Here is a 15,631-nt window from a genome sequence, read left to right as displayed (position 1 = left end):
AAAAAGAACACCAGAGGGACACAACACATGCATATGAGATAGAGTGGTAAGTGACAAGAAAAATAATCAGAAGTTCATAGAAATCTGCATATATTTTGGAAGAACATAAGAAAACTGTGAAAACAGAACTTCATAGGCTTGAACTACAGAGGTGGGAGAGACACAGAGTAAACAGTTACTCTGCTACGCTATTGTTTACTTACAGATCTAGTTAAAAGAAAAAAAAATCATTCCTCAGCCTGTTTCAATTCTTCTAGAACTTACCAAACTCCGATACTGTCCCTGAAAGAGTTTTGAAGTTCTGCTGTGCAAAGACTGGGATCCAAGGGAATCAAAAGATTTTATCCGATGAGATGAGGGCCGTGCACATACAGAGTCACTTCCCAGCCCTATGTCTGGAGGAAAAAAAAAAAAAAAAAAAAAAGGCGTCAAACATCAATTCAAGAGATTTGCACATAAATTTCTACATATATCTGTAAAACTCATGCACTTAAAGCAGATTCAAGGTATCAGTCGTTGCTCAGTAACTCAAGATAAAAAAGAGTAATAGAATGATCTGAACTCCTCGGACACTGACAGTTTCTTCCACACGCAGACAGGAAAATTATCTGAGCGTTTTAGGAAAAGGTGGGCTAGGATACTATTTCTCCATTCCTACCCACTACCAGTCTATTTAAAGGTAATTAACCAGCATCATTTTAACTAGTTGCCAAGAAATTCAAATGCATAAAACTCGCCTGAAGCAGTCAGCCACATCTGTTTCTTAATTCTCCCCCCCCTACACACACCATCTCCTTCTCAATTAAAACATTCTTTCCACTGTCTCCTTTTTCCTACATTCCTCTGGCTTATCCCTTTTTTTTTTTTTTTTTTTTTTTTTAACCAACTAAGCTATTTTTCCTTTTTTGGGGGGAAGGGAAGGGAGCAAGGAAGGGATAAAGGAAAAGAGAAGAAAGCCAGTTGCTTGAAAACACAAACCTCCCCAAGCTTCTCCCCTCTTTCAGTTCTCTCTCTTGTAAACACCGCATTCATCCAAAATGTTCATCCAAAGGGAAGTGTCACATGTTGTCAGGGCAGGGTGCGGGCTGGGGGCTCCCTGGGGCTGGGCGCTGGGGGATCCCAGGACAGCAGGGCTGGCCCTCACGGCCAGGGCCCGTCCCACTGCCCCACAAGGGAGCAGAAAACTGGGGGCAGCCGGGGGGCCCCGGCACTGGGCACCGCCGCAGGGACGGGAACAGGTCGAGGCCAGGCGGTCACCCGCAGGTCGGGCTTGGGATCAGGCCCCAAGCCCTGGCAGCCAAACCCCTGGGAAGGGGAATGCTCCAGGGCCCCTGCAGAAGCGACATGTTACAGTGCACAAACATTGCTCCTTTGCCCAAGAGTAAAACAAGTCATTCCTTTTCCTTCTGCTTTCCCCATGCAAGGAAATCCTTCAGTAAGCATCTGAGCTCCCAGGAGTCCCCAAAGCAATGTAATGTTTTCTGTCCCAAGCTTGGATGTTTTCACTAGACTGCGCAAGTCTCCCAACTGCTTCCTGCTTCTTACGCCTCTGTGTATTCTCCTTCCTAGCAGCTTGCTACGCCTCCAACACTTGACCTATATTAGCGGTTCACAGACACAACTACATTCTCCTACTTAGTTGCTTTCAGGCTACGGCAAGCAATGATTACGCAGTCCTCATTATTTTTGATCAAAGGGAAATGACACATGCAGATTTAGTTCCACAAAGAGACTGATGAACAGAATATATCTGCTGTTCCATGTCAAAAAAAAATCTGAAAGGAGAACTCAATTCATCTGAGCTAGAAAATATTCCAACTTCAGCACAGTGTCTAATGGCAGCTGAGATGCAGGAGGAGGAAAAGCATTCAAGATGGACAAAGAGCACAGAAGAAAAATGCTGATAAAGGAGGCTCTCATTCCCCCTCAACCACTCCAGACTATCTTGCTAATGTGTATCTTTTTGAGTCATTGTTATCCTTCAAAAATCATTCTCCTTCAAAAAGTTTTAGAATACAGACTCCCCAGTCAAATATCAGAACTATTCATATATTAAGTTACATATTTTGTATGGATAATGTCATTACACATCGAAGTTACAGAAAAACTCACTCTTTGTGAACTTGCTTTCTAAAAAGCATCCTACTGTGTTAATATAAATGCTGCAGATTATAACTCATTACAGAAAGCATACACTACTTCGTCTTCACAAACTGCTGGAAGAACAGGACTAGATCATGGACTTCATTTGCAGATCATAACTTTATGGCCAACGCTAATGCTGCCAAAAATTTAAAGTGCCCATCAAAGAACCATCAGAAACTAACAGGACTTAAGAATTAGCAGTAACCTGAAACATCTCCATGCTGAGTTTGTTACTACAAAGGAGATGTTTTTTATTTGCAGTCAAGTGGAAGAACAGACACACCACCAAATCCAGTGTTTAGACCCAGTTCATCTAGGGATAGGACCAGTTTTATTCATTACAGTATGTTCCAACTTCCAAAACACTCTACATAAAAATTCTGTTTAAGTGTGTCCTGATTCCTGAAATTCTCTATTTTACAAAAGCAGAATTAATACACCAACACAGGAGAACCTCTTGGATTTTGAATTAGAAACTGAACATGGCTTAGAGCTGAAAGGACGCAGAGACTATTCCAAACAACGACACACAAACTGCAAGTATTTTTACTAATAATATCTGAATACTTCCAAATTAATTTTAAGTTTTGATAGTCTTAAAAGGCTTGCAGTCCCCATTTATCCACTAAAATTTCAAATACAAAATAAACATGTTAGTGGGATTATTTCCAGGAAAAAAATAAAATAAAATCAGCTCTGCTGTAAAAAATTCAGAAATCTTGACTGACTATGGAATGTGCATGTTTGATAAATATTAATATGGTAGTTTTCACAGAAGCTTCACACTTCCATCCACCCAAAGATTCCCATGGTTTATAACACCATTCTTCTTCACAGTTACCTCAACTGCTCTATACCAGTTCCTCTCCCCTTTTCTGCCTACAACCAACTACAGGTACCTTGTCCCTATCCCATCTGAAGTTAAAGAACCTGGTGGAGTGTATATACATAGAAGCCTTCTGTCAGCTCTGTGCTCATTACTCATACTCCTTCAGAAAGATCCATCTCAGAAGGTCTGTGTATGCTTGAAATTCTTGCAGACCCAGATGGAGATCTGAAAGCCATCTTTCAACACTGGACAGGGAGATATAGTCTAAAATGCCTTCTACACAGTCACCCAATTAAAGAAAATTGTTTGGAAGAAGAGTTAGTCAGGAAGATTTATGCAGCTCTGCTTGCTACTAGGAATGAGGCAGCAACACAGTTTGCATGTGGTTTTGATTTTTGGTTCCCCCCTCTCCCCCATCAAAGTAATAAAGCAGGGTCCTTTCTAATGCCAGCTGCAATTGTGGCTTTTTGATGTGGATATTTGTCTATTGATATCTGGACCAAACACAGCCACACTTTCCCTGCCCCTTGCTCCTGCCCCCCTCCGAGACATCTATGGTCAGTGTACAGTAGCAACTTTAAAGATGTACTGAAATGGTCTACATTTACACTTGCAGCTAAGATGAAAGGCAACATCGTTAACTGGTGTAAGTAGCTTCAAAGAAGTAGTCAGTGGAATTTCTCCATGTCAATTCATTAGAACCAAGAATTTGGTCATAAAACTCCCTCCTAAGGGACATTTTCTGATACAAGAAAAAACACAATAAATTCCCTATCATAATGCACCAGAGTACTATGAAAATGACAAGATATTCCCAACACTACTATTAAACCAAACAACACTGATTCACCACTGACTTTTCTTTATATCAACTTCGCTGTCCTCCCCACATTAAAGCTGACAATCATGGTTCATTTTTAAACAATCTTCACTCTCTCCAGCCTCTAACCTGATGAACAATAGAGGAACTTGCTGCTGATAATGGAAAATCCCAGCACAGAGAAGCAAGAAGATGAAAAGGGCCTCCAAGATTAACATTTCTTTACTGTCCTTGGACCAGTTGCAGTTGCTTAGCACGGCCTCATCCTACAACAGAGCACTGCCACCTATCACTTGTGAGCTGTCTCTACAGCTATCTCTCCTAAGAAACACAAGGCAGATACTACATCTTGTAGCTGCTACCAAAATGAATGGTGCACGGCTTAAGGGACCAGAGATGCTCGCCACTCCTGTGCTACTGTCAATAAAGACAGTGCTTTCTTAAGGACAAAAACGAAGAACAAGGCAAAAGTCTTTGTTGGCAATAATGTTCAGTTATGGGAGTGAAGGAGAGAGGAGCAAAAGTCTTTTTTCAGTAGTTAGTACAAAGTGGAGGGGGGGAGGGGGGAGAAAAAAAGACCAATAGGTCCTTCTAAGAACACTTGCCACCTAAAAGGCTCTGTCTTTTGCTTCACTGCAAAAAATCCTCTGCAGAAGAAGAGACTAAAGAATCCTGAGAGGCCACTGTCAAAGTCTTAAAACAGCAAGCACAGAATTAACTGCAACAAGAAACTCTTCTAAAAGGCTGCTGATGTTCATTTTACCATGGACATAGCAACAGATATAAGTATGTATTAATGTGTGCTGAGCATAAGGTAAGAGAGCATCAAAACAGCAGATTCTACTTACCTGCAGTCACCTTATTTAAAGCAACTAGAGAGCTGAGAACCTTGCTGAAATTCTGTCCCTGATAAAGATCATTTGCATCGAAAGTCTAAAACAAAAAAAACAAAAAAACATACATTAAACACATAAAACCCCTCAAACTAAGCATTTCTACCATCACTATCATGCAAACCACGATTGTAGAAGCTACTTCCTGATCTAGGTGACCATCCTTTCAGAAACTATTATGGACCACTAAAAATGTGGGTGTTTGTCTTTTTTTTTTTTTTTTATCATTTTAAAACAGAAGGAGAATACAGAAGCAGCTGCATGTGAGAAAAACTGAAGAACACAGAAGCTAAAAATACCAAGTGCCAATTAAACTACAGGAAATTGCTCTCTTCTGATAATTACATTTTATTCAACTTTCCTCATAGATTTTTTTGGCCAAAAACTTACTGGGTACCATTGAAAGTACTACATTACTCTTAGCATACTCTCCTTTTTCTGTAGTAGCTCACAGGCACTATACCTAATCATTCATAAAATACATTTTTTAAGAAGTACTACATTAATGTACATGCTATCTGTAATTCTACAAGGCACAGAGGAAAGTAGTGTTCCTTAACATTAATGAATTTTACAGAGAGTAAAGTTACTGGATAGGTTAAACGGAGAATGAGGTTTGGGAAGTAGTGGGGGGGGGATAGCTGGAGGTTATTTTATGTTTTTATTATTTTTAAATCATGGTAAAAAGATCCAAACCTCAAACTATCTTGCACAAAATATACTAGTAACTTTGATGAGCTGGGTGATGACATTAAACATCTGGATATTCAGGCAAAAAAGTGACCCATAATATTTGCCTGAGGTAATGGAAACACTCATCCAAAAACTCATGAAAATAGCTCTTGCAGTAGATCCTATGTAGGTTGAAAGGAGTCATAGTATTCCCTTGTGCAAGATTAGAAAGAGGACGATAAAGACCGAGCTATTACGCTTGTTCTAACTGATTTAAGAAACAGAAAGAGATTCCGTTTCATGCAGTATAGTAGCTTTTATCTACAAAGTCAACAAGAACCTGTTTATTTTCCTGATAACAGACCCATCCCACAGGCATTATCAGAAATGTCCTGTCCCCCCAGAAAACAGCATTCAGAGGCAGGAGAGGAAGAAGAGAGAAAGGGACAAAGGAAGACGGGAAAAGGAAAAGGGAGCTTGGCTGAAACCAACAGAAATGCCAATTATTATCATAAAACTTATCTAAAGTAACCACACAACAGACTAACAAACTGGTTGTGACTTGTTATGTGATCTGCTAACAAAGGCAGAACAGATTCGGGAAACATTTAACGAGTCACATATTACTCACTAGTCAGAAAAATAAAATCTCTTGCATTCACAGTATTTGAGGCACTTACGTATGTTAACGCTCGGATTTTGAACCTACATTTTTTCCTCAGCCTGTGAGCCACAGCTCATCTTTGGTCCTACTGAACAGCAATTCTAACCTGGCTGCACCAGTTCCTGGCACCTCTCAAGCTCGGACAGTATACACAAGGTTCACAACAGCAATGCTGCTAGCTACCAACAGAATCAAGCCGTCAGTGGTAAATACTAATGTACTCCAAGCAGTTATCACTTGCATAAATTAAGTCAAAGAATTATTATTTAACTAAGTATCACTGGGCTAAAGATAATTTAAAGACTGTTCATATTTATTTAAAGCTTTAAGGAGTAAGTAGAGGAATGAGGGAGTCTCATAGACACAAATTCTGTAGGTTTTTTTTCCTGAAATATGAGAAAGTATTGAAATGTTCCATACACAAAGAAGAAAATAAGCCAATAAATTATCTGATTTTATACAAAGAGAACAGAGATGCATTAAAGTTATATTAATGGCATAATTTTTGATAAATAGACATGAGAAAAGACACTGCTGAGAAGAGACACTGATAAAGTGACAGCAAAGTACATAAACTTGGCTTGAAAGGAAAAATGGCAATCAGCTTAACCACTCCTCATATTGGAAAAAAATTTAAGCTGTTATGGAACAAAAAAGGACCAAGAGTTTAAAATTTTCATCATTAGCTATATACTTACTGTGCTGGTTTTTAGACAAGCAAATTAAAAATATGAACAGAGTCATGAAACAATGGCCCTGATCCTAATAAAAGAAATACAAGAGAGACAGGCGCGTGTTCAGTGCTACTCGGTATCAGTGAAGGCAGACACCAGAACTGGATCAGAACAGTATTAATGGGGGGAGAGAGGGAAATTTTAAAAGGGAACGTTCAAGAAAAAAGATTACAAGCTATAGCTTGGACTTGCTTAAAAAAAAAAAACAAAAAACTAAAAAACTAAATATATTTTAAGCTCACCTTCATTCTGAATTCTGATACAGCTAAAAGGTCTCCAGCAAAGTTGGACTAACTCATGCAAAATAGGATGTGAGAAAGCCTTGTTTCCTGTTATGCTGAGACTATAAGGGATATCAAGAACAATTTGATTGGATCATCCCAACATATACAATGCCATAAAAAACCCTGTATCCAGGAAACACACCTAGTATGTTACTTCACAGGAAGTAACACAATGAGAGGATAAGAGAAACGCTTGCTTCCTTGCAATTTTATATAAAGCAATTTTGCCAGGAAGCCACCCTTAGCGACTGTCACAGCCATTCTATTTATCCACAGTATTTGATAAGTGGGCAGAGGGGAGGAAATGACTCCTTTCAGAGGAATTTTACACTAAATAAATAAATGTTTAAGAATAAACTAACCTAGAGAGATAAAAAGTGATGAAACCTGTCATCTTTGTGGTCTGCAGCAGACAAAAGCCCGTCTCTTCAAAACTCTTGTTAGGAGACTGAAGCATATAAAGCTTCTAGTGCAGCTAAAAAGTTTAGGTTCTCTAAAGTTCTGAAGCTAATTCATTATTTGCACATCAAAACTGAGCTGAACTACTTGAATATGCACACTTTGTTTCAATAAAAAAAGAAAATCTTCTTCTCCATTAGTGTAGGTTTCCTAATTTCACAGAGATATCCAGAAAGTATCTCTGACATGCATAAAAATCATCTCAAGATGTTTTAAGAGCTTAAATGGAGCTGCTAGAAAAAGCAGTTCTCTCCAGCCTTTCAGTAGAAGTCAGACTTGCCTGTGCACTACCATGCTATTTCTGGTTTTTACATGCAGATCTGCTCCAAGAAGTTATACTTTAAAACATCATTTCTGCATGGAAGAGAGGCAGAGAGGCAGTCATTTAGTACCTTCCGTATTCAATGTTAATGGATCGCATGCACAAACACACTGAATCCGTAACTGCCAGAATCAAAGCTGAATTTAGAGATCCAAAGTTATGCAAAGTTATTTTCATATTGCACACTAGTACCAAATAGAACGGTCTGCAGGCTAACTTAGCTTCTGTAATACTAACATGGCCCATTTTTCAAATCATGTCAGAAGCATTCAAAGTTGCCTGCGCTTACAACAGTTCTAAGACCTAGAAATGCAAACACTTTAAAAGATACTAGCTTGAAAATATTGCGACTTGTCTTTTAAGCAGTATATGACAGGCATATACAGATGCTAAACAAATCTTCATAGCAAAATACTTCCAACATACCCTTACTTTCCATGCAAACAACATTCTGAAGTCTACAAAGATTCCACCTATGATGAACCTTGTTCATCTAATGAGTATCTTCCTCCAAGACAGTCAGATAAACCACTGGTCAGGATACAAGTACAAAACTGACATAAATCACATCAGATGAGGACCCAGACAAGCCAAATCTTTTGAACAAACTATTTAAATAGAATACATAAATATCGCTCCTTTGTTTTTAAATTCCACAGAACTGACCACGTACAGATATGCATTATATAAGCATTAACATAAAGCACATCTTTTAAATAGAGAAAGAACAGAACCATATTAGGAGCCTTGCACCAGGAACACTTTGCAATTTATAAATAGTTACAGCAGGGAATCAATAAACTTCAGGCTAAGCAGCCTGACGCATTTACTCAACTATTACTGGCCTGTTTTCCTGCTCTTTAAATCAGTCTCCTGTTCCTCTGTTCTCCGCCTTCTTTCAACATCTTGCACATCATTATCACAGACAGACACTATATTCTAGAAGCAGGCCAGACCAAACTGCCTAATATAGAGGGGTCTTCCATTATCTATAAACCTGGGCATATCCCCAAGAGCACACTGTCCCATCTGGTCACAGCACCGCAACTGCACAGATCTGCGGATTCCCCGTCACAACTCGCAGATCTCCAACCTCCCTCCCCACCGCCCAGGCACCTACCCTCAAGTGATGAGTCCGTTTCCCTATAACCACACCTGTACTTTTTTCGCCCCTAGCATTTCAACTGGCTGCAGACTTTATCGGTAATAAATAGATGATCTCTTCCAGGTCACTGATGAAATGTTAAATCACATGGTCAAGTACCAATGGCAGCAAATACCCTACAGAAAGATGTACACTGGATGGCAATTCCTCATTTATTATTGCATTAAAGCCTATTAATTAGCCAAATTTTTAATACATTTCATATGAGTCATATTGATTTTCCCATCACTGATGTATCTTAAACAGCAAACTAAATGCCTTAGAGATCCATTTCATCCACATAATGGTTGTCAAATACCAAATCCATATTCATTTTAAAGTAAAGCTGACTTCTACATACAACTCTTAAAATGCCAGCACATTAAGGATGGCCATGGCAATACATTCAAAGTCATTTTAAGTCATCTGAACTGCTAACAGCTGATGGAGACTCCTATTCAAAAGGTGTTTATTTTCTGAAACAAAAATATTAAGGAAATAAAGCTAACACAGCAATATTCATCTCTCTCATCCCTGCAAAGGTTAGTCCCTACTGAAACTGCAAAAATGTTAACTGAGGGATTAGTGAAAGGAAAAGGAAAGTAGCAAATCAGGTCAAGAATATACAAGGTGAGAGCCAACTAAGATAACCAAGAAGCCTGTAGCAAGCATTCATTTGTTCAGCCTACCCAGATTCAAGACCTCAGATGTTCTTATAATATTTTATTCTCCCCTTCTAGCCCATGAAATCAGAAGCCAATTAGGGAGGAAGGAAATTTTTAAATTAGCTTGTTTCTCCTGATAAGACAAGGTTTATAACTGGAAACAGGAAAAACTGGGAGGTGTTTCAGACAAGCTTCCAGATGCATAAACTTTTCTTCAAATGTTACATCTTCCACCAGTTTTATCTTGCACATATCCTTAAGCCATGACAGCCTCGGTGAAACTAACAGTCACAGTAAAAAACTTCACACACTGGTTATGAGCAAAACAGAAAGGCTTCTTTTTAATAAATACTTTCTTTTTACTCAACTAGTGCCTTGAATATACACGTGCACAGTATTCTCAGAGGATATTAATGTCTTAAGCATTTCACTGCTTTCCTTAAAACAGTGCAGTGTAAACTGCAGCAGCTCAGGAGCTGACTTATGAGCAGCCCAGACATCTGTGCAGCACAGATAGGGCTGGCAGCACCAACCTCGCCAGCCATCCCAAACTAAGCTGCAACCCCTGGGCTGTACCAAATACGCAGGACGCTTTCCAGCTCTGCTTGGTGGCCTAGGGCCCCTTGTACAAAAGATTAAAAGAACATTGGCTGGCTCACCCAAAGGAAATAAAAGGAGATTAACAGGGTCTCTCTGCCTCACCTGCAGAATTTGGCAAAAAACAGCGTGACCATATAATGTGTCATTCCACCTGCTCCTACTGGACATACTGCAGTGTTTTTGGCCAGGGGAGCACGAAGAAACAAGCGGTAGAAAAAACACCTCCCAGATAGAAATTGGGGACCTTCTTTAAAAACATTAAGAGCCTCCAACACCTACTTCCTTTCCAGCCCCCCAGTGCATTTCTACCCCTTGACCAGACAGCAAGGTGAAGCCAAGATGCCATTCATGTTCCATCTTCCTGTGATTACCTTCAAAAGGCCTAGGCTAGGAAAAAGATTACATAGATAAGGCCACAGAGGAAGCATAATTTTTTTTGTTTATTCTAACCTTAGGTCAGCTGTAAGTGGAGCTTAGTCTCATTCAGCTATTATGTAACAGCTGTTCCTTGAGTAGCAAGTAATCATCTGAAAGCTGCGGCTGTAGGAGGAAAGATAAGAAAAGCAGGGAACTATGACAACTGAGAGAGGAAGGAGGGGGAGGGGGGAGAAGAAAAGACGATTACAAGCATTCTGAAACTCTGTATGAGGCATACTGTTTCCCAAATCTAGCAACGCACAGCACAAGGGAAAGCTTAAAAAAAAAAAAAAAGTCATGTTTCAAAAGTTTAGAGTAAGACAAGGCGAAATGTTTGAAAATAACTAAGAGAATAGATGTGCAGTGCAGGATTTCTGTGTGGTTTGGTAACAGTTCACAAGAGAAATTAAAACTCTGAATGGTAAGGAATACATAAAACTTCAGATGAGATCTCAAATAAATTTTACTGCTCAGATGTAAACCTACTCCTCAGTAGTAAAACATGTAATTGTACTAAGACGCCACACCACCTAAAAGCTTTAGTTCCTATAATTAGTAATATCTTTAAGACTTAACACGTTATCTACAAAAGCAGGCGTTACCAGCAGAAAAGCTATACAGGGAAGTTTGTAATTAGTGCGTGTATGTATATCTAAATATGCATTTACAAAAAAGATCTGAAAATAACAGAAGTTAAAAAATTTGTTTTAAAATCCCTGAAGATTTGCTAGGGCTTTCCCAGCTCCAATATTTTTTTCTCAAAACCAGCTGCATCAAAGCACTGACAATTCTGCAGAGCATTCATTTCAAATACTACATAACATTTTACCTAAGCCATTGTTGTAAAGGCAACATTTAAACTTAACATCAGCAAAACTGCACATACACAACTTATTCTTCATGAACCTCAGCAAGGATGTTTCTGGCAAACAATCTGCACAAAGAAATACTAGCTTCCTTTTGGAGATGGGCTGTACAACTTCTGAAGCTTTCTCGATCTGTCTCTTGCTAGAATGCTGCACAGGGAGAAGTTAGCATCCGCAATGAATTCTCAGAGGACTCCTTTAGTATGAATGTTACAAAATTTTGTATTTTAAACTAGGAACTTTTACAAGCAGGAAAAGAAGATGTAATTTAAAAATAGATATGGAAAGGTTAGCACCATCTGCATTTGTACTTTCCTGCAAGAAAACATCAGGCTGTTCCAAATTTCTATCTGCACAGCAAACTAAGAACTACATGTATCACAGCTCCATCCCAAATCACTACCAAAGTGCTTTGGAAGTTTTGAACCTTATAGATAATACCACATAGTGATAATTGCAGCTGCCATTGATAAAGAGATAATTAGTGAAATATAGTATTCATAAATGATTAGGTACTAAGGCTTAAGGAAGCTTGCTCTCTTGGAATTACAGGCAAAATAAAAGTTGTTAGAATGAAACTACTATGGATAAAATCTGATCAGGACACCGAAGCTCAGCTCTTGCTGACAAAACAACTTACACCTCTTTACTTAGCTGAAACAAAGTAATTCCATAAGCATCCTTAATGACAATAAAGGTAGATATCTCAACAGGAAAACTCAGCCATAGACATATGCGGGAAACAGCCCAGTAAAGCTCACCTCTCTTTCTGCTACATACAAAAAAGAACTAGGTAAACTACTTTTCTAAATCAGGTAACACAGATGGGAAAATCCAGTCCAAAAATACTTTGGGAATTCTGTATGTAAATGGTTATAAAAAACACCCTACAGAGTACACACTTGGAAACACAACATGCTCTGCTACAGAGTTATGTCATTGGTTGCCTGTCAGGTCATCAGTCAGACCCTCCTCCTGCAGCACTCTAGTAAGCACTCACTGATAAAGATAAACCCAATCCTTAGCTTGTAAGATCCAAATAAGATAAATATTCATATCAAAAGTTCTTTAATACTAATTCAGTGTCTGGGGTGGGTTGTTTTTTGTTTTTTGTTTTTTAACCAACCAGTTTCCTCTGGAAAGGTAAGTCATAAAATTAATTACAGAGATGCTACTGAGTTTATAGGCTGATAAAATAATAGTTACTGCTGATCTTTGTTCATAAAGGCTTCAGGGAAAGGGAAAGGACAGATAACTCTGCATTCCCTACACTTGAGTAAACACATTAAAAAAAAAAAACACTAAATAAAGAACAAAGATCAGTACTGGGCACAAGGGGCAACTAATGATGTTCTCTTGGAACATGTCAAGACAGCAAGCTTGCCAGAATTCTCCAGGTGTAGTAAACTAATTTTTGGCTAAAAGGTACATAAATCATGACAGATTGCTATCACATCTGACAAATAAGTACATGGTTAAATAGTTGCATGCTCTTGGGAAAACCACAAGAGAAAAAATGTGCAAAGGCAAACAGTTCCGACTGATCTATAAGTAGCTTTACTTTCTGAAAATGACAGCTATGAAGTCTACTTTATCCTTCTCCCAGTGGTCCAGGTCCTAGGAACGAAAGAACCAAAGATGTCTGAATAAGTTCAGAAGTAGCATAAAAATTGTAGGAAAAAAAACTATCATTGACTGAAGTACAGATTCCTTTACATCCCAAAGTGAAGGGTCTGCATCTGTGATGGCCGTCTGCTTAGATGAAGGCCTGCTGTACACAGTAACAATATATTCTGATGACCAAGACCAGATGCTCAGTTAACTAAGGTTATATGATTTTTCTAAACTTGCTAATGGATTCTACTGGGTCTTTTATTATCCATAAAGCTAGTCCTGTACCAGAACAGTGCTCCAGAAGTCAAAGCAGAAGTCTCTGCGCTCACAGAACTGCTTCACGAGAAACCAACAAGCTTCTCAAGAGCATAACAAAGTACATATTTTTTTAACCTGAGAATGATCCTTTCATCTGACCATGTAATGGAAAAAAGCATATATATATTTCTGCAGTCTTTATCAGCATAGATTTTACAGTAAACATAAATTGCAATGTGTCAATAATTTTTTGCTAAATAAAGGCTCTGGCTTTCATAGTGTTTCTTTTAGACACCACAAATGACAAATTTAAGCACTAAGGGATGCAAGTGGGCTAGAAGCCAAAATTGTAACTGGGATTGGAGACTGTGCCACAGTTAAAAAAAAGGTCATGCCCAAATTTCAAAACAAAAACAAAGCCAACAACACCCACAACTTCTAACAGGAGATGTTCTCAAAAGCATCAGGCAGCACAAAGGGAAGGCAGCTTCTAGTTGTTGCTTTTTCTGAGAAGAATGCTAACATCTGCTCAAGAACTGAGCTTTTGATTCAGATAGTACTAGTTATGCTTATGAAACCAATTTTTTCTTGCATGAGTAGCTTATTAAAGATTAACATAGCAGAAGACATTTGAGATTTTAGGCCTTGGTATGAGATAATAACTGGTAATTAGTTTCTAAGTAATTTGTAATTACAAAAAAAATGAAACAGGAGCTTTTAGTCTTCTAAATTTATGGGATGCTTATAACAAAAACATCTGGTGGTGTTTACAAGACTGCGATCCCTGACAGATGTGAATGAATGCCATCACAGGAGTGGCTGTGCTTTCTTTTTTTTCCTTAAATCACAGTAGCAGATCATACTTTTGGGAAGCTATTCCTTCATACCATGGCTTCTGCTAAATCAGACCCCTCTTGGGCACCTGTCTGTCCACCCATCACATTTAACATCACCAAGGAGCAGTAGCACGGAAGAAAGTTCTTTGTAATTCTCTGTAACAGGAGTTACGGTTGAGAGGATGTCTAATGTCTATTATACCCTGATGTACTAGGTGAATTTCATGGGCAGAGATGCATCTTCCTCTTTGTGATTTACAGATAATGTCATAACTAAAAGCCAAGTCATTGCAAAGAAATTTGTAAACTGTTTCTGTCTTAAAATATAAACAAGTAAATGAATCCAGAGTATTTAGCAACCCATACATTATGACCACATGTTTTTACAAAAATACATGCCAGGAAAAAATTGTGAATATATGAAAATACATGTCAGGAAAAACAAGTTGGAAACCAGCTTTCAAAAGAGAACAAGGCAAAAAATGGCTCTGAACTTTCAAACACTGGACCAGCAATTCCTGCTAACTGAAAATATCAAGAATGAAAATGAAGACTGACCTCAAGCAGATCACACTCAATCATAACAGAAATCAAAATGACTAGACACCAGCAATTACAGTCACTTAAGATTACGGAACGGGACTACCCCGTCGGCCTGAGGAACGGAGAGAACTCGTCTTGCCAACTGCATTTGCCAAGCTTGTCTTGAATATGAGTATTCAAGCATCCAGTTGCTCTATCTCTGCACAGCTCTACAAACTGCTCTTTGCCAGTGGCTGAACTCAGTAATGATGCACAGAAATTTTAAAAGGGCCAGAATAAACCAAGTACTGGATACAAGGGAGTCAACATATTTAGGGAACTTGCAACTAGATTTCAAACATTAGGAAGTGAGAATCCCCATTTCAGAGTACTTCGATTTATTTTCTGAAATAAAGTACTACACATCAGCTAAACTGCGAACCTCTCCAAACTCTTACCTAAAAACACAGCAATGAGCATTTGCCATAATTGATTTCATCCTTCTTCAGTCTAGATATGTGTTCTGTCAACATTTCAGAATTAATTTCTGAAGTATCAATTTAGTTTAAAAAGCTATGCTGTATGAAGCAAGGAGAAGAGGACAGAGAAAAACGAAGTTAAAAAAAATACATGCTGATATTACATCCTTAAATATTTGGAAAAAAAGCAGGAAAACTAATTTCTTTGGGACCAAAATAGGCAGAGTATTACCTGTTTTACCTGTAACTCAGTTCTCCGCTTATAAAATAGAGATAATAGAAGCTAAGTTTCAGTTTAAGTCACAACCATCAAAGTACCACAGACACATAGTAAGGCTTCTGAGACAGAAATTTTTTTAAACAGCAGTGTTCAGAAAAACAGACATATACAAAGTGTGTGCGTGGGGG

At 38.5% G+C, this 15,631-nt stretch overlaps 1 protein-coding gene across 9 annotated transcripts in view; it reads right to left on the bottom strand.

The window, feature by feature from the left end:
* ARHGEF7 (Rho guanine nucleotide exchange factor 7) overlaps positions 1-15,631 on the bottom strand; it is a 132,488-nt gene that overhangs the window by 76,387 nt on the left and 40,470 nt on the right. For all 9 annotated transcript variants that reach the window (XR_010883800.1, XM_067294020.1, XM_067294015.1 and 6 more), the window contains exons 3-4: positions 4,643-4,727; positions 265-395 (exon numbers count right to left, since the gene is read on the bottom strand). Coding sequence is in view for 7 of the 9 variants with exons in the window: in XM_067294020.1 (XP_067150121.1) it covers positions 265-395; positions 4,643-4,727 (216 nt within the window). In the remaining 2 variants the exon portion in view is untranslated. The remainder of the gene's footprint in view (positions 1-264; positions 396-4,642; positions 4,728-15,631) is intronic.

This window comes from Apteryx mantelli, chromosome 1, assembly GCF_036417845.1.
Source record: "Apteryx mantelli isolate bAptMan1 chromosome 1, bAptMan1.hap1, whole genome shotgun sequence".
NCBI classification, from domain to species: domain Eukaryota; kingdom Metazoa; phylum Chordata; class Aves; order Apterygiformes; family Apterygidae; genus Apteryx; species Apteryx mantelli.
Note: the sequence above shows the minus strand (reverse complement) of the source record. Positions and strands in the feature narration are given on the sequence as shown.